The sequence below is a fragment of the Capricornis sumatraensis genome, chromosome 3, assembly GCF_032405125.1.
Source record: "Capricornis sumatraensis isolate serow.1 chromosome 3, serow.2, whole genome shotgun sequence".
NCBI lineage: Eukaryota > Metazoa > Chordata > Mammalia > Artiodactyla > Bovidae > Capricornis > Capricornis sumatraensis.
In genome coordinates, this window is record NC_091071.1 from 166,581,988 (window position 1) to 166,604,228 (window position 22,241).

At 53.8% G+C, this 22,241-nt stretch overlaps 1 protein-coding gene across 1 annotated transcript; it reads right to left on the bottom strand.

The window, feature by feature from the left end:
* Positions 1–6,647: 6,647 nt before the first annotated feature.
* SERINC2 (serine incorporator 2) lies at positions 6,648–22,038 on the bottom strand. Its single transcript, XM_068967683.1, has 10 exons — positions 21,941–22,038; positions 14,102–14,263; positions 12,843–13,033; positions 12,318–12,397; positions 11,838–11,975; positions 11,027–11,196; positions 9,219–9,309; positions 8,789–8,930; positions 7,721–7,936; positions 6,648–7,207 (listed from the first exon to the last, which is right to left on the bottom strand). Exons 1-10 carry the CDS (start codon positions 21,977–21,979, stop codon positions 7,072–7,074), a joined length of 1,365 nt encoding a protein of 454 aa, XP_068823784.1. The 5' UTR covers positions 21,980–22,038; the 3' UTR covers positions 6,648–7,071.
* Positions 22,039–22,241: the final 203 nt, after the last annotated feature.

Genomic DNA, 22,241 nt, shown 5'->3' on the forward strand with positions numbered 1-22,241 from the left:
GCGTGTATTCCCTGACTACTCTGGTCATCTCCCAGATGGCCACCCTGCTCCGACCCTGACCTTCTTCCACCCCTTAAATCCTGCTGTCTTTTAAAACATAAACCAGGGACTTCCCTGGTGGTCCAGTGGCTAACACTCCGTACTCCCAGTGCAGAGGGCCTGGGTTCAGTCCCTGGTCAGGGATCCCACATGCCGCAACGAAGAGTTTGCACGCCACAACTAAAGATCCCATGTGCCTCAACTGAGACCTGGTGCAGCCAAATAAATAAAAATAAATAAATATTAAAAAAAATAAAACAAAAACTAGTCACATAATGTCCCCGCTTAAAGGCTTCTGATTTTAGGCACAGAAATGTGATTGAATATATGAATTAAATCATTTAAATGTGGTTTTATTTTCATACTTTAGCATGATCTCCAAGGCCCCACCTGATGCAACCAAGCCTATGTCATCCCCTCCCCTCTCGCTCACTGCTCTCCAGCCACACTGTCCTGACAGCTGTTCCTCAAACACTCCAAGCTCCTTCCAGCCTCAGGGCCCGTACACTTGCTTGGAATTCTCTCCCCCAGACCCTCCCTCCTCTACCTGCCTTCTTCTCCTTCAGGTTTCAACTCAAATGTCACTCCCTCAAAGAGGTTTCCTCCAATTCCTTCCTAACCCTGGCTCAGGAAGACAGTTTCCCAACTCTCCATCCGTTCCTTTACTCTGCTCTATTTATCTGAAGGTGCCTGTGTGTGTGCTAAGTTGCTTCAGTCATATCCAACTCTTTGCGACCCTATGGACTTCTATTCCACCAGGCTGCTCTGCCCACGAGATTCTCCAGGCCAGAATACTGGAGTGGATTGCCATGCCCTCCTCAGGGGATCTTCCCCACCCAGGGATTGTACCCATGTCTTTTAAGTCTCCTGCATTGACAGGCGGCTTTTTTACCACCAGCCCCACCTGGGAATCTGTTGACCTGCTTGTGTGTTTCCTTACTATTTTCTGAGCCCCTACTTTGTGTCATCACATTATTGAACTTAAAAGTCAAACAGTCAGCTATTTTACCAGCAATGGTGGGTTTATGTGGGAAGAACAGAGAAATGAAATTCCAGATAAGCAAGCCACAGCAAAAACCACAGGCAAATCCAACAAAGGAAAGGAGCTTTATCTTACAGAGATAAAGGAGGAAACTAGGAGGAGTTGTTTTGAACCAAAGTCCACTGGGAAAAAAAAAAATGTGTTAAGGTGATGATGGTTTCTCATTGGCTGAGTTGCTGGAGTAGTTGATTTCTTTTCTTTCTTTTTTTTGTTTCTTTTTTTGGCCACAGAGCACGTGGGATCTTATTTCCCTGACTAGAGGTCGAACCTGTGCCCCCTGCACTGGAAGCATGGAGTCATAACTACTGAACCGCCAGGGAAGTCCCCGTAGTTGATTTCTTCTAGGACAAGGGCCAGTACCCAGGCCCCAGGCTACAGATGTGTCCCTCTAAGTCCTGTTAGAAACCCGGCACACAGCAAGCGAGGGGAGCTTCCACTGCTGCTCCCCATTATTTGCATTGCTGCCTGAACCGCCCCACCCCACCCTCACTTCATCCATGGGAAACTGTCCTCCATGAAACCAGTGCCTGGTGCCAACAAGTTTGGGGACCACTATTCTAGGAGAGGCAATGTACATCTTTTCCTGTTGGGGCCTGTAATTGATGATTCTTCCCTATTGAAGAGTGTTCTGTAATTGACCTGGAGTGGTACTGCGAGAGCTCCCTCTTCTGGCCTCCCAAGTCCAAGCTGTGCTGTGCTGTGCTAAGTCACTTCAGTCATGCCCAACTCTGTGCGACCCTATGGACTGCAGCCTTCCAGGCTCCTCCGTCCATGGGCTTCTCCAGGCAAGAATACTGGAGTGGGTTGCCATGGCCTCCTCCAGGGGATCTTTCTGACCCAGGGACTGAACACGCAGCTCCTGTGCCTCCTGCATTGCAGGTGGATTCTTGACTGCTGAGCCACCAGGGAAGCCCTCCAAGCTGTGAGGTTACCTTTATTCATTTCCACAGTGTGAAGGGCTGTTATCTCCAGCACCAAGAACAGAGCCATTAGATCTGTTGAGAGCAAGTGAACTCGCCCAGGCTCTGAGAGAACAGACACTGGTCAGATGTCAAGTGTCACTGGAGAATGAGAAGCACTTAACAGAGGACTCAGTCTAACTTGGGGATCAGGCCATTTGAGCCAAGACCTAAAAGATTTAGGTACAGAGATCAGAAAGTAAATATTCTAGCTAGAGCTAGTTTAAACTGGAAAGAATCTATTACAGAGTGTTCAGTTCAGTTCAGTTCAGTCGCTCAGTCGTGTCTGACTCTTTGTGACCCCATGAACCAACCACAGCATGCCAGGCCTCCCTGTCCATCACCAACTGCCGGAGTCTACCCAAACCCATGTCCATTGAGTCGGTGATGCCATCCAACCATCTCATCCTCTGTCGTCCCCTTCTCCTCCTGCCCTCAATAGGTCATCAAGAGTCAGACATGACTGAGCAACTTGCTTAGTCATGTCTGACTCTTGGTGACCCATGAACTGTAGCCTGCCAGGCTCCACTGTCCATGGAATTCTCCAGGCAAGAATGCTGGAGTAGGTTGCCATTCCCTTCTCCAGGGGATCTTCCCCATCCAGTGATCAAACCCAAGTCTCCCTCATTGCCAGCAGATTCTTCGCCATCTGAGCCACAAGAGAAGCCCTAAGTAAGAGACCTGAAATAAACAAATTTCAGATTGAGCTTTCAGGACTGACTCCCAAAATCACACCATGGAACCAGGTTACCAAGAGAGCTGCCCTCACTGTGTACCCCTACTGAAGCCACCAGGATCAGGGACCCCCTCCAGTCACCACTGCAGAGTCATGCCATGCCTGTCACCATGGATTGGCACCACCAGTTGACCCACTGCCAGCAGCACTGCCCAGCCCTGTCTTGAAACCTGGTGCCCACAAGCTGGAAACAGCCTCAGGAAAAAAAAAACATCTGTAGACAATGGTTGTCTGCAGAAACTCACTTTCACCTTCCAAAGGTCATGTAAGCGCCTCCAACTGGCTGAAGCTAAGTCACACCCAGAACTCTAGTTTTAAGTGGAAGGGAGTCTGGGAAATGTGTTTTCAGCATTCTAGCTCCTGCGCTAGTGCAGGTCCAGAGAGGAGGGGTGAGTGGATATGAGTGACAGTCCAAGTGTGCATCACGTGTGCATGTGTGTCCCTGCGGGTATGTGTGCTGTGCATGTGTGTGCATTTGTGCCTGTCGGTTACATGAGTATGTGTGTGTTCATGCTTGTGTGCATGTGTGCACATGTGTGATGGGGCCCACACAGCTGGAGAAGTAACAGGCCCTCAAGACCAGAAGGAGGCATTATCAAAGAAGCCATCACAAAAATTTCTTCTGTGAGGACCTGGACCAGAGCTTCTGAGGGCCATTCCGCCAAAGTAGAACAGGCTTTAACTGTCCAGTGCTTTAGTCTTGCTTGTTGCTTGCTTGCTAAGTCATTTCAGTCGTGTCCGACTCTGTGCGACCCCATAGATGGCAGCCCACCAGGCTCCTCCGTCCATGGGATTTTCCAAGCAAGAACACTGGAGTGGGTTGCCATTTCCTTCTCCAATGCATGAAAGTGGAAAGTGAAAAGTGAAAGTGAAGAGGCTCAGTCATGTCCGACTCTTAGTGACCCCATGGACTGCAGCCAACCAGGCTCCTCCGTCCATGGGATTTTCCAGGCAAGAGTACTGGAGTGGGGTGCCATCGCCTTCTCTGTTATATTACTGATGAGAAAAACAAAGCCAGAGGAGTTACGTCCTCCCCTAAGTTTTGCCCTCCACACTGCAAGTTGAGGCACTGGCCTAAACTGAGCTTGGGTCTAATTAGCCAGAATATTTTCAGGTGCGTGTGTGCATGCTAAGTTGCTTCAGTCATGTCTGACTCTGAGACCTCATGGACTGTAGCCCACCAGGCTCTTCTGTCCATGGGATTCTTCAGGCAAGAATATTGGAGTGGGTTGCTATGTCCTCCTCTAGGAGATCTTCCCGACCCAGGGATCGAACCCGCGTCTCCTACATCTCCTGCATTGGCAGGCAGGTTCTTTACCACTAGCACCACCTGGGGAGCCCAGTATTTTCAGGTACCCCCTCCTAACTCTCAGGGAAGCTGCAAAGTGACAGTTGACTTTCCTCACCTTTGTGAGGAGACAGGAAAGGGAGAAGGGTTTTGGGAATGTCTGTTGGTTAACCACAGTGTTTGGCTCATGAAAACACCATGTTTTGTGGTTTACAAAACAGCTACTACTGCTGTTTTACGGAAGCTGCAATTGAGGACCAAAGAGAACCACCATGTCGCCTAAGTTCAGGCGGTGACACAGTGATCAGATAGCTGCGGAGACAGAACTGGAGTCAGAGTCCTTCCCAGCCTACCACCCTGCCTGGTTCCCCATGTGATCTGTGAGCTCTGCCCTCGCTCTGCCCAGATATTTGTTCTAAAAGTGGGTCCAAGGTTGCTCCAGGGTAGGCTGGCTGAGGCTGCGGCTGGTATCTCTGCAGGGACCGCAGCCCAGGTGTTGGGCAACAAGCGTCCAGGGACAGAGCATAGGCCCTGGGGGTTGAGAGCAGCCACTTCCTCATGAACAGAACAGCAGGGAAGCCCAGCCCAGCCCAAAGTGACAAAGGAGAGTGAGAGGGGAGACAGACTATGAAGAAGAGTAGGAGGGACCTGAGGAAGGAGGTGATGGAGAAGTAGGAAAGATGGGGAGGACGGGAGAAAGCCACGGTGCTGCAGCAGGGGACGGGGGGGGATGGAACATGGGCCAATAGGCTGAGCGGACTTCCGAGCCCTGGGCAGGCAGTGGCTCGGACCTGACACCACATTGACCACCAGCTGGTGGAGCGTGACCACCGTCTCCTCAGAGAGAACAGGGGCAGAGCGAACATGGAGGTAAAGCCCTCCCCACCTGGAGGGGTCAGAAGTGGCTTCTCAGAGCCAAACTGGGGCCCGGAGCTCCTTTACCAACATTCAGGCTCTTCATTCCTGCCTCCTTCCCTGCCAGGTCCATCCCAGCCCATATCCCGGGACAACTCACGCTCAGTATGTGTTTGTTGAATGAATAATTGAGCAACAGAGATAAAAAGCCGGATAAAAGTGCCCACTTCGACAAACGCTTGAAAAAGGTTATCAGGAGCACAATGTGGGCTTTTTCTCCCTGAACTGAAATACGGAAAGAAATGAAATCTCTTGTGTTGTGGGGAGGCAGGACAGGCTGCTCCATGGAGAGGGGTCTCCTTCAGCTGAAAGCTACCAGGGACAAAAGCACCCGTAAGGCGTGTCTCAGGGGTGAGAGGAGGCTTCCTCGGCCCCAGCCCCACTCCAGGCTCCCCTGCCTCCGCCCCGGGCCCTGGTACCTGCCTCCAGCAGCTGCACCCTTTGCTTCATCCCGGAAAATCTTCCCAGAATAACCATCTGACCATGTCACCGCTCTGCTCTGCACCCTCCTGCGCCACCTCTTGAACAGCTCACATCTTCCCCACCTCTCCCTGCTCAGAAACCCTCCATGGCTCCCCTCTATCCTGAGAACATTATCTGGTCTCCTGGGCGACTCAGGCCCAGCCCATCTCTCCAAAGCCCACACCTGCTCCTGACCCTCACACACTCTCAGCACACCAGCCTCCCTACTTTCTCACTGGTCTTTGAACACCCTGCTCTCCTTCTCTGGCTCACATGCCACGTCCTCTCTCTCATGGGCATTTTCACTCCTGATTCAGCTGACTCCCACTGACAGGTGCCGTGGCTTCACCTGCTTGGGGCCCCGATGCACTGATGCTGGTCCCCTAGACTTGGAGCTTCTTACAGTTGGCCTGTGTCCCTGGCCACTGCATCCCAGCCCCCAGTGAACCACCCCAGCACATCAATATCTATCTGTTATCCCCACAAATGGAAGGGGCCAATGACCTGGCGATGGACATCACGAGGGCAAGAACCAGACTCAGGGGCCCAAAGCTAGGAGCTTCTTCATCCCCCTGCACTTGGCTGTGTGCCTTCAGAGATGAGCAGGCTGTTTCATCTGAGCCTGACAGCTGTCTTTTCCATCTGCTGAATGAGGAGCCAGGGTCTATAGGGGAATGACTCGCCCAGGCCCACAGGAGCCCCATAGCTGCTGCAGTTTAGCGGATCAGGGCCAGCTTGGCCAACGTTAGAGGACATACTCTTCCCCACTGCACCCTGGGGCCCAGAGCAGGTGCCAAGTCTACAGCAGGAAGAAGTGGAGCGTGGTGACAAGTGCTTCAGCAGACCCTGGAAGACCTCAGGGTGGGCGCTGGTAACATGAGAGGCAGCCTCTCAGCCACCCCCATGACCCCCTCCCCCACAACTTGACTCTGGCCTCATCACTCAACACTGCTCCAGGGCCCCCTTTTCTGAACCCCCAAGGCTCCCTTTCCCCAAAGCCCCTCCTTCCTCTATAGCCCCCACCCTCAGGCTCTCCATGACCAAGTCGCAGAGCCAGGACCCTTCTCTCTGACCTTTGAGGTCCCCCATGGTCTGGCTCCTCAGCCCCCTCTGTCCTGACGTTGTTCCCAGCCGCCAGAGTGGTCCCCAGTCAGGAAGGGACCCACCTTGAGGGGGAAGGGGCAAAGACATGGGAGGCACACGCACTGGCTTCTTTATTGGCGGAGCCTGTGAGACTCAGTAAGGCACGGAGTCCAGGAAGGGGATGGGCTGTCCCGGGGTGTGTGGTCAGGAAGACCGGGGCCTCAGTGCCGGGCACCCCACTGCAGTGAGCACTTCCGCTCTGGGCAGCTCTCAGTGCTTCTCTGCTTCAAGACCCTCTCCTGGGGAGCCTTAGAACAAGGGGCCCGTTTTTTGCAAGAAGGTGAGTGTGGGCAAGTAGGGGCAAGGAGGAGGCGGCTCTGGAGGGGGAGCTGGGGGCAGTGGCAGGGAAGGATCTGATGCTCATCCTCCCTGAAGGCACTAAGAACAGACGGGCCCAGCTCAGGGGCAAGCCCTGGAGGGGGGCAGGGGCTCAGCCTGCTGTCACCAGCCCCGAGGCACCAGGTTGGACCGGCTGCAGGGGGCTGCCTCAGCTGAAGTCGCGGTTGGGCAGGAGGAGGGGGGCTACCAGGGTCCACAGATAGAGGAGTAGCCCCGTCCAGCTGGCACAGATCTTCACCCACACGGCAGTCCATGTGCTGATCATCTTCCGGGTCTCACCAGGTCTGGAACACACCATCATGCTAGTGAGCCCGGCCCCTTTTTAGGATCCAGTTGTGACCCCTGACTTCACCTCTGGCTCTTACCCTGTAGCTCTAGTCCTATCTCTGATATATTTGACACTTGGCCTTGTTGTGGTTGCCGTTCAATTGCTAAGTCTGACTCTGCAACCCCACGGACCACAGCACGCCAGGCCTCCTCTGTCCTCCACTATCTCCCAGAGTTTGCTCAAATTCACATCCGTTGAGTCGGCCTGATCTGCAAACTCGGTCTGCCCTGCCCAGGCCCAGCCTCACCTCCCATGAGCCCCACTTCTCAGGCACTCAGCGAAGGTACCAGCTACTGAGCAGACCAGGCACGGGCAGGGAAACTGAGGCAGAGATGGGGCAGGCTCCCTGGAGGGTCCTAGAGAGACACCTCCCTGCCCAAGTCTTGAGCAGGGCCCAGGAAAGCCCCAGCACAGGGCCGGAGGGGAAGGCATGGGGCACACTGTGGGCACGGAGGCTCCGTCCACGCACCTGTACCAGTTGGTGAGCGTCATCATGATGTGGACAGAAGCGAGTACTAGGCACAAGTGGAAGAAGGAGTAGCTGTAGGTGACACCGTCCTGCTCGTTGTCGAAGGCCCGGCCCTCGGAGAGCACCACCTGCTGCTGCTGCGTGGCGTCCAGCACAGGCGGGCACTCCTCCGTCTGCATCAGGTTGTTCACCTGCCGGTGGTCTGAGGAGCGCAGACTATGGGAGGTGGGGGGAGAGTGTGGGTACAGCTGTCAGACCAGCACCACCAAGGTGAGCAAATGGGCAGCGCCAGGGGGCCTCACACACCACGGCACTGGTCACAGTGACCATGGGCACCAGGGTCCCCGAGCCTCGGGAGCCGGTGGCCTGGTGGTTAGGCCCTCGGCCCTGGAGTTAACAAATTGCCTTGACTCTCAACTCTACCCCTACTTCCTGTGTGACCTTGGTTAAGGCACTTAACCTCTCTGAGCCTCTGATTCCTTGTCTATAAAATCAGAGATAACAGTACCTCCCTTACAGGAGTGGTGAGGATTAAATGGAATATCAGTGTGAACCCCTAGCACTGTGCCTGGCACAGAATAGACACCAAATAAACAGCCCCTGTTATTCTGATTGTTTACCTGCCATTTCGATAAGCATGTGTTGAGAACCTAGTATTGCAAAGGCTCATCCCACGTATTACATTCATTAATGCTGTTTGCAATAATGCTCACCTGCTGTTACATTTGGTTTCCTTTTATTCATTTTAAGGAGGTAGGGTTACCTATTGCCTCCTTTCCATAATAAAAATAACAGTGATTTTTTTTATCATTGCTTTTCTATAATGAGGTCTTGACATTTTTTACTATATTGAATAGTTCAAGACACATATACAATTTTGAAGACCCAACACATATCTTGAAACAAAGCAAACGAAGACGTGGATTCCAGCCCATTCCATCAAGTTGAGAAAGCACCGCCTGCTGAGCTTGGTGTCCTGGCTCCCACACCCTCCCCTCACTTGTGGCTCAGGGCTCCCAATCATGATTCCTTCCCAGAGACCAGCCCCTGCGCCCACCCTCCGCTTACCTGATGAAGACAGTGCACAGGATGAAGACGATGAGACCCACGATGCTCGGCGCGTCCCACCAGTGGGTCTCGTAGCCCTCGGGGCCTGCCAGGACCGTCCCGTTGCCAAAGTGGGTCAGCAGGTGAGGGTTGCATTTCTGATCTGGGGATGGGAGCGTGGTCACCCTCAGCCCACGCAGACCAGGTCTGATCAGCCAGGGAGCCCAGAGGATGAGCTCAGATGGACAGACAGACACACATCCAACCGTCCAAGACCTAGCGATAGCACTTAGAAAAAACAACAGAGACAGCTCCAGGAATGATGGGGTCCTCCCCCGTCCCAGAAGGACTGAGTCTTGGAATGGGCAGGGGCCAGCGTGTCCCTGACATCTTTGAAGGTCCCCAGCCTAGGAAGAAGACCAGGCCTCCCAGAACCCAGGCATCTACTCACCGGGGACGTTGGACAAGGCCAACCAGGTGACAAACATGGTGTAGAGCGTGATGACCGAGGCCTGCAGCAGACCCGAGTTGGGCTGGGCATCCTGGTGAGAGCGGCCCATCAGTGTGACTCCTGCCAAACCTGGTACCCTCCACCCCAGCCCCACCCGGCCCACTCACACCCAACTGGGGGACCTCAGAAACCCCCACCACCCTGGGGCCATCCCACCCCACACCCTTTGGGAGAACATACCATCTGGGCCACCCACTGCCCAACCCTGCCCACCCAAAGGTGAAGCCCTAATTTTTTCTCTTAACTGTTACCTGACTTGTTTCCCCACTGAGAACACCCTTCAAGGGGAGCATCTCTTCACACTTCGAGTTAAAGCTCTCCTCCCTTTACCCCACTTCCGTCCTCACCTGGCCACCCCCCCCCCACCGACCTGCCCTGTCCCCGCCGCCTGCTCCTCAGCCACAGTGGCCACCTCTCTGTCTCAGCCTCCGGCAAGTCCTCGCTGACCTCAGGGCCTTTGCACGCACCGTGCCCGCCCCCCAACATGCTGCTCCCTCACATCTCTGCCCTGACTGCCCCTCTCTAGAATTCAGGCTTCCGCTTAAACAAGACCCCCCGGAAGGCCCTGAAAACCCTGAGTGCAGAAGCCCCTTGCCCTGCCAGCCCACCTCCCTTTCAGCCCACATTCCATTCATTTCTTTACATGGCACTTACAACCCAAAGTTATCTCACCTGGCCTCATTTCCTCACCTGGCTTGTTCCTTCCCAGGCCCCACCACACACACACACACACACACACTTGAAAATACCCATCTGAACTCGATGATTAAGAGCACAGGCTCTGGAGCCAGTCTGCCTGGGTTCAAATCCCAATTCCACCCCTTACTAGCCATGTGACCTTAGGCAAGGTCTCCTTCCTTCTTTAAGCCTCTGTTTCCTCATCTGGCAAGTGGGGATGATGATGGGGTGAGCACTAAATGACACAATAGATGCTGTTAACTGTCAGCTATTATTATTTCTCCTCTTGCTCACAGCTGTATCCCCAACATCTAGCACACAGCGGGTGCCCAAGAGGTACTTGCTGAATGAGTACTGATTGCTGTGGGACCTGGAATCACCCTCATCACCCTCTCTGAGCTTCCAATTTCTCACTGGCAAAAGGAAGCTCTGGCCCAAAGGAAGGTTCCCAACCTTTCTGCTGAGGATCCTCAAAGACTATCTAAGCTACCTCTGAAACCACTGATGAGCTGATATCCCAAAATGAAATATCACTGGACCCAGAAGGCCTCCTTTCTGAAGAACAAAAGATGGCCTTGGCAGCCCCCACCCATTATCCCAGATAGTCTGGGACTGGAAACTGGAACTGCACCTCCTAACACCACTTCTTGAGGTGTCTAGGAATCGTGACTTAGTGCCCTTTCCTAATATTCTCCTGATTTGCATAAAAACTGATAACATTGAAATAATGATAACAACAGCCAATGTCTGATGGATATCAATAGGCCAGGCACTGTTCTGTGTTCACAAACATAGTCTCCATCTTGAGAATAACTCCAAAAAGTGTTATTGTCCCCATTTAACATCTGAGATGAGAGAGGCACAGGGAGGTTAAGGCACTTTCCCAAAGACAGCCAGCATGTAAATGCAAGAGTCGAGACTCTAACCAAAGGAGGCTGACCTGGGAGCCCACACTCCACCCAGCCTCTGTGATGGAGAGACCCGGCTCCCAGCCCCCAAGGTTCCTACAAGGAGTCCCACACACCGAGGGGCCTGGTTTCAGGTTGGGCAGAGACAGGCAGGGCTCTCACCTGGATCTTGGGCAGAACAGCAACGATGGAGACGCAGACACAAAGAGTGAGGTTGAGGCCAATGAAAGCCTTGCCCTCATAGCAGGCACCAGGCTGGGTGTAGTAGACGAACAGCAGCGCCACGGCCACGATCGACAGCGCGTAAAAGAGGAGGGTGAAGAAGAAGAGGCCTGGGAGGGAGGGGCAGCAGCAGGTGGGTCTGGAGGCACAAGGACCCCCATCCCTCATTGGGCCGTCATCTGGCCTCGGGCCCCAGCTTCCTCCTCCAAGGAGTGCCTGCTAAACTTCCATCCTCATCCAGTCTTTGTGAGCTCCCACCCCACCCTGAACTAAAATGATTCACATGCCACAAATAAGGTCACCATAAATATAAAGACAATGGATAGAGAACAGTCTTTCAAAGAGTGAACTAGATGCACGGGGATCGGGGAGGTGTGACAATCAAACCAACCCCAAGTGAGCCTTTCTTCTCGACCGGTTCAGAAAATCGATCTGAAAAAGGACCCACTCTGCTACTGGGGATTCAATAACCAGGGGTCATTTGAAGTTTGGTCTGGCTGGGTGTGGTCAATTCTGCAGGGTCTGCTCCACCAGCCCCCTCCAGGGCCCTCCAGTGCAGCTCTCATCTGACCCACCTCAGCTGCCCAGATCAGCCGCCCTGCCCACACATACCCTTCTCTCCATCTGCCACGGACGGCTCAGTTCCTGTCCTAAGGCAGCAGGCAGCCTGAGATGCCCTCCAGGTCGCCCTTCAGGGAGCCCCCTCCTCAGTTAGCTCAGCCCTTGCACGAGGCCACGGGGTAGCACTGACCTGCATACCAGGCGCGGGAGTCACACTCCTCGGCCTTGCACAGCCACCGCTGGTTCCAGGAGTGTGCAAAGTCGATGAGCAGCAGTAGCTGGATGAGGAGGAAGATGAAGGAGCCCACGACACCAAAGTAGAACCAGACTGGGTGGGGAGAGGGGAGGGAAGCAAGGGGGTCCGGCCTTGAGCAGCAGCCTAGGGCAGGCACCCTCCAGGGTCTCTTCCCACACTCACTTTCATACATTCAACAGTCATTCATGCCACACCCTGTATTGATGTCCCCTCCCTCAGGGAGCCCCAGGCCACACAGAGATGCTTTGTAGCAGGGTACAGGTTGGGTATCAAGGCAGGTCCCCTTAACCCCCAGAATTGCCCAAAGGCCACGTGGCCAACGACCAGAGTCCTGTCTCCTGGGTGCAAACAGCAGTACCCACCAGTGCTTGGTCCTCTTGGTGGGCCCCATCCCTCCCCACCAAGGCCACCTACTGTTGGAGAAGGAGCCATCGGGGATGTAGAAGGCGCCCACAGTGATGCCCACGAAAATCAGGAACTTAAAGAACCAAAACCTATGGTGCAGAAATGGGCAGGTCAGACTAGAGAGCTGAGTAGGGGAGAGGAAAAGCTGGCCCCCCAGAATCCCATCCCCATAGGACAGCTACTGGGAGAGATGGCGGGGACTTTCCGATGATCTGATGGGCACAGAGAGTCTGTCCTGGCCTTAAAAAAAGTCCCAAGGGGCAGAGGGAAGGACCAATCAGGGGTGAGGATGGCCACCCGGGTTCTAGCCCCAACTACGCCACTAAATTGTTGTGAAACTGGAGGCATGTATTGTCTTTCCTGGGCTTCATTTCCTTATCTGAGAAATGGGTACTGCTCAGTGAACCGATCTCTGTGCTGCGTCCTCCTGGCTTAGGCAGCTCCTGAGTCTGAAGGTAGGGTCTGGAAACAGGCAGAGGACGGGGAAATCCACTGCAAGAGGGCCTCAGGGTGCAGGTGGGGCCCCCTCCTCACCCGTTCTGGATGGCAGCCCTGGGGTCTCGACTGCTGCGCACGCAGATCATGAGCAAAGAGAAAAGGAAGAAGAAGGCCGCCATAGCGAAGCACATGCGGTAGACGGCGCGGTGGCCGAGCAGGGAGCCACAGTCTATGTGGCCCTGCAGGACGACGTGGGATCCGGTCCCCTCATTACACACCCAGGGCAGCTGTGGAGACAGACAGAGCAGCTGGAACACCCCACCCCACCCAGAACCCAAGGTGACTCTGCCCAGGCCTCCGCCGACCAAGGCAAGAGGTTCTCCCAGGAGGCCTGGGCGAGATGGCAGTCTGTCCCTCCCACCTCCATCCACCACCCACCTCCATTCCCACCCACCTTTGCCGCTCAAATCCCGTGAGTGAGCCCCCCAGGGACAGACGTCCAGTTAGATCTTGTTAATTTCCCTACTATCATCTCGCAACCCCAGGACTACACCGCACTGTCCGAGGCGGGGTTTTCCAAAGCGCTCTCCCCTTACCAGTTACATCAGAATCCACTGAGGTCCCCTGTCCTGTGGAACTAGAGTCTCTAAGGTGGAGTCTGAGATTCTGCATTTCTAGCACACTCCCCAGGGGATTCAAGCCTCTGTGCACACTAGCATGTCAGAACCTCTGGCCTCATTGTGTCACTGGCTATGAAATATTGAGATGGAAGGAAGACAAGACTCTCAAAACTGGGCTTATGCATCAAAGTAGGGAGAGCCTGCCCTGGGCCACTCTCTGGCGCGGGGGCAGTAATGATTCATGAGACTCCCCAAGGGGACCATGGGTTATGAGAAATGAGGAGGATCAAACCCTCCTCCCAATGTGAAGAAACAACCCCCTTAATGTCAAGCTTGGATCATTGGTGCGCTGGACACTCCCGCCTATCTCTCTTTTTTTTTTTTTTCACTTTTTTACTTTTTGCACCACGGGCTCATCAAACTGGTGTTTCTTGAAAACTGGGAGTCTGGCTAAAACGAATCTCCAGGTTCCCTGGTAACTGACAAGGTAGTCGTGTTCCTTTATGGACAGAGGGGCTAACAGCCAAGGATGGTGCCAGGGCGGGGGTGGGGTGCGCAAGTGGTGCTAAGGGGGAGGTGGGCTTTGGGGAACACGGAGGGGGTTTCATCCTCAGCGGTCCACTGGTTTTCATTTGTGATTCACTCCAAACCCTCCCTGTCCTGCCCACCTCTTGATCAGCTGGGCCCCCTGGTAGCTGAGCCTTCGCCAGAGGCCAGGTCCCACAGGCAGCTCACCTTGTAGAGCTGGCTCTCCACGCCAGGACTCAGCATGATGACGCACACCAGCACCCCGAGGAAGAGGAAGACCGTGAAGAAGAGGCGGCTCAGCGTGGAGTTGTGGCTACAGGGGCAGCAGCTGCACAGGATGCAGGGGGCAGAGCCGCAGAGGCAGGACGCCTGCAGGGAGGGCAGGGACGGCACCTTACTCTCTGCCTCTTCTCCCTTTCCCCGCCCGAGCCCGCAGCATCTTCCTGGGGCCCACTGCCTGCTGCCTGGTCAATATCTCCAAACCTACACAGAGCCCTCCCATGCCACGCTACGGAAGGATACCTATTCCCCAGATGTCACCCCATTTAACTTTCAAGCCCAAGGGAGAGGCCAAGCAGTCCAAGGCTGGAAGAGGCTGGGTCGCCCAAGGACACACAGCCAGCAAGCAACAGAACGCAGATTCAAACCTGGATCTATCCTCAGGGGTTACTGTGGCTTCGGAGAGAGAGAGCTGAGGTCACACTGTTTCTTATTTCAGATGAAGCAGAGTGGAAAAAAAAATCCAGAAGGCCAAGCCTGTCGCTAGTTAGCCATGTAACGTTATACAGTTCACTTACTCTCTCTTAACCTCAGGTTCCTCTTTCATAAAATGGAAATCAGAGGGTACCTGGTTCTCACACGGCAGTTTTAAGAATAAAATCAGGATTTTAAATTCTAACTCCCTCAGGCTCCCTGTCCTCCTTCTCTGCTTTATTTCTCCCCAAAGGACTTAGACAACCACCTGACTGGCTTCACAGCTGACTCATGGTGCCTACCTCTCATTGTTAACATGTGAGCTCCACCAAGGCAGGGGAGTTTGTCTGTTTTGTTCACCGTGGAGGTGCCAGAAATGGGAAGCAGGCCTGACACATCATTGGGAGTTCAGGGACTATCTGTTGAATGAGTGTAAAGTGTCTGGCATGGTACCAGACATATGTTAAGACCTCAAGAAACAGCAGGTGCTGATCACTTAACATCTGCTGAATGAATGGAATGAAGCATATAAGAGGCTGGGATTCCTGCCCTGGGGCTGCACCAGTTTGGATAGCAGAGATGTCCAATCCCTTCTGTCTTGGCACCTCTGCCCTCTGTCAGCCCCTCCCTTCCGGGGGTTGGCTGAAATCACTTGGGGGCTGGTGATGCCACTCCATTCGTAGCTGTAGCCTCACCCCACAGAAGCCAGTTCCACAGCCCAGCCTTGGAGGAAACGGGCCCACATCCAGATATCTGTGGGTCACTGTTTCTCTTCCTCCAGACAGCTCTGACTCCTCATTCAGGTATGTGAGAGTTGGGAGGGCAAGAGACACAGGTTCCACCCTCCTGGAGTTTTCAAGGGCAGGAAAGCAACTCACCACATCCTTACACCTGTTTAGATGGGAGGTGGCGAGTCACTGCCCTGAAGGGATGCCATTTAAGCTGAGAGCTGAACAGTGTGGACTCACTCTCCTGGCCAAGACGAAGAAAGAGTGTTCCAGACAAAAGGAAGAGAGCCTGCAGTGGCTCTGGGGGCGGGCAGGAGCTGAGTGTTGGAGGAAGGAAAAGAAGGCCTTGTGGCCAAAGCTTCAAGAGCAAGTGAGTAGTGAGGTCAGCCAGGCTGGTGGGGCCTGGCAGCCACGTACAAGACCCTGGTGTTCTTCCTATGAGCAACAGGCCTCCATTGCCATTGGGCACCACCTCCCAAAGAGGAGAGAGACAGGAACAGCCTTCTATTAAGTGACCAGCTTTGCAGAGAGAGGCTGAAAGGGTCCCTGGCTCCTCTGAGACCCTGTCCCCCGCTTTCTGGACTGGTCACAGGGGCACTGCACACTCTGCTTGTGGTGCAGCTGCCTTCCCGTCTCCTCCCTCCTCTTCCCTCAGACTGGAAAGGCCCCTGGGAATGCCCCTTGTAACCTCTCACCCACAAAGCCAAGCACAAGACTGGATGCTAAATGAAATGCCTTCAGAATAAAATTCTCCCTCAGGGTCCAAATCATAACAATCCACCCATCCATCAATTTCTGGTTGTATCTTGCAAACCCCGCCCATAGCCCTGACTCCTATCCATGGCTACTTGGGGGGTGGGGTGGTGAGAAAATAAGCAAATGACAGAAATAGTGTTTTATAAGCCATAAAGAGCATTCTGAGATCAGAGAGGTTAATAGACTTGCCAGAAATCACACAGCAAGTGGATGGCAGTAATAATAGTGATGGCTTCCCTTTATGATGAATTACTCTGTCCCAGACACTGGTGAGCACTTTGTTGAGACTAAGCCTCACTGACTCTATGAAGTATGTTGTAACCTCCCATGTATAAACGGGGAAACTGAAACTCAGGGAGATGGCATGACCAAGGTCACCCTGCACGTAAGCTGAGGAGCTGGGATTTGAGATCAAGTCTGTCTGCACCAGGGTCTGCTAAGTCATGGATGGCAGTCTCATTTAATTTCAAAACACCCCAGCAATGAAAACAATCCCTCCAGTGCCCAGGAAAACCATGGGAGGCCAACAGGCAGTGTTCTTAAAAAGCAGAGACATTATTTTGCCAACAAAGGTCATATAGTCAAAGCTATGGTTTTTCTAGTAATAATGTATGGATGTGAAAGTTGGACCATAAAGAAGGCAGAGTGCCAAAGAATTGAACTGCGGTGTTGGAGAAGACCCTTGAGAGTTCCTTGGACTGCAAGAAGATCAAACTAGTCAATCCTAAAGGAAATCAATCCTGAATATTCATTGGAAGGACTGATGCTGAAGCTGAAGCTCCAAAACTTTGGCCACCAGATGCAAAGAGCTGACTCATTAGAAAAGACCCTGATGCTGGGAAAGATTGAAGGCAGGAGGAGAAGGGCACGACAGAGGATGTTATGGCTGGATGGCATCACCAGCTCGATGGACATGAATTTGAGCAAGCTCCAGGAGATGGTGAAGGACAAGGAAGCCTGGCGTGCTGCAGTTCACGGGGTCACCAAGAGTCGGACATGACTGAGCAACTGAACAACAACAGGCACTGATCTCAAGAACCAAGTACCCAAGCGCCCAGGTCAAGCCAGGCTCTGGCATGTTACCATTTCCATCTGAGACATTTGAGACACAAGAAAAACTGCCACACTGCAGTCAGGGAGGCTGGCCTTTCAATTTACTCTGGTTCTCAGAGATAAAAATCCAGGTATTTCTGATACCTGAAATCTCAGGCTTCCAAGGACCTGGCTGGTAGCCAGAGAGACCAGGTTTGGGAAACAGAAATACACACAGCCCCTTCCTCCCACCCTGGCTGCTTCTGGAGCATCCTTGCAGTTGTTCATACATTCTGATCTCCTCTCCCCACCTCTGGGGATCACTCCAACCACAACTTCTTCCTACACAAATACCAGCCCACAGAGTAAAAGCAGACACCCACACATGCACATACACACGGATGTTCACAGTGACACTGTTCACATGAGGAAAACAATAGGGGAAAGGTGAAAATAACTAAACGCCCATCACTGCACCATGGTACTCCCCTAAGCGGGATCTCTCTACTGGATGGAGCAGATGTGTTGGTAACACTTAAATAGGTATATGAAACTAAATACAGTTAAATGTAAATTGTACCCCAATAAAGTTGATTTTATTATTGAAAAAACAAAAATTTTAAATTAAGAAAAAAAACTAAAACAGGCACTAAGCTTTAGGTTGCATCAGCTTATTAGAATATCAAGAAATTGCAAATGGCCTCTTTTGCCCCACACCAGCAGACAGTGGTGGATTACTGACCCCATCAATGGTACAGAAGCAGGAAAGATGAAAATCTCTAGATTGACAGCAACACAGGCTATGCTTGGGATGCAATGTGAAAGGCCAAGGTAGACTATTACACCGTTCCTACACTCAGATTACAACACAGCCCTCCCCAAATGCACTCAGGGGAAAGGCAGCAGTGGAGAAGCACCAGAACTTAGACTGGTGGAATCGTAGCACCAGCCAGATTCTCAGGAAGGAGAACTCAGAACTCAGAAAACCCTGGGCCGGAGCGTCTATAAGCTGCAAGGTTCCGTGGCACCCCCGAGCTAGCTGACCATCCTGCTGCTGCTGCTAAGTCGCTTCAGTCGTGCCCAACTCTGTGCGACCCCATAGACGGCAGCCCACCAGGCTCCCCTGTCCCTGGGGTTCTCCAGGCAAGAACATTGGAGTGGGTTGCCATTTCCTTCTCCAATGCATGACCGTGAAAAGTAAAAGTGAAGTCGTTCAGTCGTGTCCGACTCTTCGAGACCCCATGGACTGCAGCCCACCAGGCTTCTCTGCCCATGGGGTTTTCCAGGCAAGAGTACTGGAGTGGGGTGCCATCCCCTTCTCTGAGCTGACCACCCTAGCCCGAGACAAAACATAGGAGAGAAGAGGACAGCCCAAGACTACTTCAAGCACACTTCTTTCCCTGACGCAGTGTGAAGAGGAGAGGGCCCTGTCGTGCCCCTGCCGCCAGCTGGCAGGATGACCTTAGACAAGTCTCTTTTCGCCCCTGTGGGACTCAGTTTCCTCAGATATAAAATGGGCTTCCAGGCAGGGCGGTGAAGCAGCTTGCCCATCAGACAGCCATGGGTTTCAGCAGCTTCCCCACTTCCTCAAATGTGGTGTCCAGTGCTTTACCACTGGCGGGCGCTTACAGAGCAGCCGTTGCACGCCAGCTTCAGGCTAAGTCCCACAGAATCCTCCCGACATGCTGAGAGGTGATACTATGGTGCTCTCCACTTTACAGACAAGGAGAGAGGTTCTCAGTCACGCAGCTGAGAACAGACCAAGCCAGGATCCAGACCAACCAGTCTGATGCGAAGGTCTTTCATACTCCCTCGCCTGTAGAAGGCCATCCCTAAGTATCTGCTGACCGTCCAACTCACCCTGTGCTGACCTGCTTGGTGACTACCATCCCCAGTGGGTCTATCTTGTCTCCTCCTGGCCAGGACTCACCTTCAGTCCAGCACAAACACTGACCAAGAGAGCCACTTGTGGACTTCCCTGGTTGTGCAGTGGATAAGAATCCACCCACCAATGAAGGGGACATGGGTTCAATTCCTGGTCTGGGAAGATTCCACATGCCACGGAGCAACGAAGCCCATGTGCCAAAACTACTGAGCCAGCGCTCAAGAGCCCGTGAGCTGCAGCTACTGAAGACCGCTTGCCTAGAACCCGTTCTCCGCAACAAGAGAAGCCACCACAGTGAGAAGCCCTTACTTGGCGACTAGAGAGTAGCCTTACTCTCTGCATCTAGAGAAAAGTCCACGCAGCAATGAAGACCTAGCAGAGCCAAAAGTAGATAAGTAAATAAAACTCTTTTTTTTTTTAATAAAAGAGACAGCCACTTGCATTCCCTACTTGCTACGACAGATTTGCACCTGACCAAGGGGACCCACGTATGCCAAAATGTTCCCCCTAAGGATGCCTGACAATCCCTCATTAGAACTTCAGTCCTCTCAGGCAAGTGTCCATTGAAACATTGTTATTGGTTATCCAGCAGTGCCCAACAGTACCACTTAATACTATATGGCTGTGGGAAAATAGTCTTCTCTCTCTGATCCAGCTTCCTCAGCTGTGAATAGTGTTAACTTCCTCACTGGGGTCACTGTGAGGACTAAATGAAAGGATATATACAAAACACTCACTGCACCGCTGGGCTCTGAGTTCCGGGCCTACAGTAAGGACCTAGTCAATGGTGGCTATCATCAGTATCACAATCTGCAAAATAAGTTAACTCTGTCATGGTTGTGGGGGGAGTGGGGTAGGTAGGTAATCATATGGCACGGGTGAAGGGCTCAGCACAGCACTTGGCATGTAGTAAGTACCCGGTAAACATCAGAGGTCAGAATGCCAAGGGGAGGCTCCTAACAGGAGGGGCAGGTCCCTTGCAGACATTAGATACCTGCAACCGCCCGGACCTCCCGATTCTACTCTGGGCCAACCCTGTCCCTCAGCACCCAGAATATGAAGGGAGGGGAGACGTGGGCAGAAGCCTAGACTAGGGATCAGATATTAATCCTGACTGTGCAGATCTTCCTCCTTTCGCTGTGCAACCTTAAGCAAGTCGGCTAACCTCTCTGGACTGCAGCTTCCTCATCTATAACCCATGGCCTGTCTGGTGCCTTCTGATTCAGCATTGCAGGAGCCTGACTCAGAGACCAGCAATCGATTCCAGAGGGAATTCTCCACCCACGTTTTAAAAATGATAATAACAATAGCTCCTGTTTGGAGAGCTAACTATGTGCCAAGAACAAGGTGGGGCACTTTTAAATCTTGAAGGAGGCAGACGGAGAGACAGAGGCACCCAGAAATGGCAGGTTTCCTTTCACCAACCTCCCCCACCCCCAAGCTAGTCCAGCAAGAAGGAATTCTAGTCAACTCCAAGGAAACTCTCCCTCCTCTACCAGGAAGCAAACCCTTTCTGGCTAGAGCTCCAACCCAAACCTTGGTGTCACTGTGCAGGAAGAGATCTCAGGAATCAGCTCCTGCACATGCACACGTGCATGTGCACACACACACACACACACACACACACACACAGACACCCTTCACAGATGGGAACATGGAGGCCCAGAGGGGACAAGGGTCCAGGGACCCACTCTATAGCCTCTCTGTGCAGACACCCTTCTCGGAAAATAGCTGTAAAGTACATCTCTCTAGATCCCCAGCTGTGGGCCCCAACACCCCCATCCTATCATTCACACACATCAGGGACAAAGGAAAGTTAAGTCTGGGATTCAGCAGCCACCAGAACCTCCCCCTTCCTCTCGGCTCCTCTTTGTGTAGGGCAAAGGGGGAGGGGGCTGCCTTGAATGAACCTCAGATTTAATGAAGGGAAGAGGGAAAGGAAAGGGGGCTGGGAAAAGGAGAAGGGGCCTCCCCGCCGGGGTCTGGCTGACGCTCCTCCCCTCTGCTGGCAGCAGCGCCAACAGAGGCTGGCTGCTCCCCAGGTCCCCGAGGAGATGGCCAGGTAGTCCCTCCCCGCCCCCACACACTCCAACCTCCCTCAGGTCCTGGGTTTCCCCACCCAGAGTTGGGCCGGTGTTGGCGGTAACCTGTAAGAGGGACTCAAGCTCGCTCAACACCGGCGTAGAAAGGCAGAGAGGGTCTTCCTCCCCAACCCCCACTTCTGCCCTAGGGACTAGGAGGGAAAGGTCTGGGGTTCACTGGAAAAGTGCCGAGGAGTCTGGCCTGAGCCAGACTGAAAAGCAGGAAGAAGGCACGGAGAAACTGACAGCCGGGACACGCACGGAACCATAAAGACAGACAATGACAGATGTTAAGAGGCTTCGGAAAGACAAAGACAGGCGGACAAACGAACGGACAGATATGAGACACATACAAAGGGACAAACTGAGGCAGACGGGCAGGGACAGACAGCCTGATTGACACACAGACAAACAGAGGACACCCGGCAGAGAGGGGCAGGGACCGGCAGGCACACAAAGAGAGCGTCCGGGAGGCAGACGAGAGGCGCACTGCCAGGACGACTCCAAGTTGGGCCAACTGGGGCTGCAGCGCCCATCCCCGCCCCGAGCTCCGGGCCTCAGTCTCCCCAGTTCCCTGGAGGGGCGCCCGCCCAGGACACTCCCTTCCCCCCGCCCCGGGGCGCCCCACCCCTTCCCCCGCGGTAACCCGATCGCCGGACACCAGCCGTCTCCGGCGCCCGCGGGCCCGGAATGGGGGTGGGAGGACTCGATGAGCCAGGGTACCCGAGGAGCGAGGAGGCGGGGTGCGGGCCCAGAAAGACAAGTTGGAGGAAGGAAAAAGAAGAAACTATTTGGAGGAAGAAGACAGGACAAAAGTACGAGCCCGAAGAAGGGGCAGGCGGCGCGGGCGGGCGACGGGGTCAGGACTCACGCAGCTGAGCAGGGAGCAGGCGCCCAGACAGGCCCCCATGTTTGCGGCGGCGCGGGGTGCGGGGCGCGGGCCGAGGGGTGCCGGCTCCTGTCCGGCTCCAGGCGCCCGGGGCTGGCCCCGCCTCTGCCCCGCCCCCGGCCCCGCCCCGGCCCGGCTCCGCCCCACCTGGCGAAACCGCTCGCCGCTTTCCGGCTGTGTTGGGGCCTCCTGGGACTCACCTGGGCAGGTGCGCTGGGCGGGACCAAAAGGAAAATGAGGGTACCGGGGATTCCAGCTGCCGCGCAAGGCGCGCAACTGGACT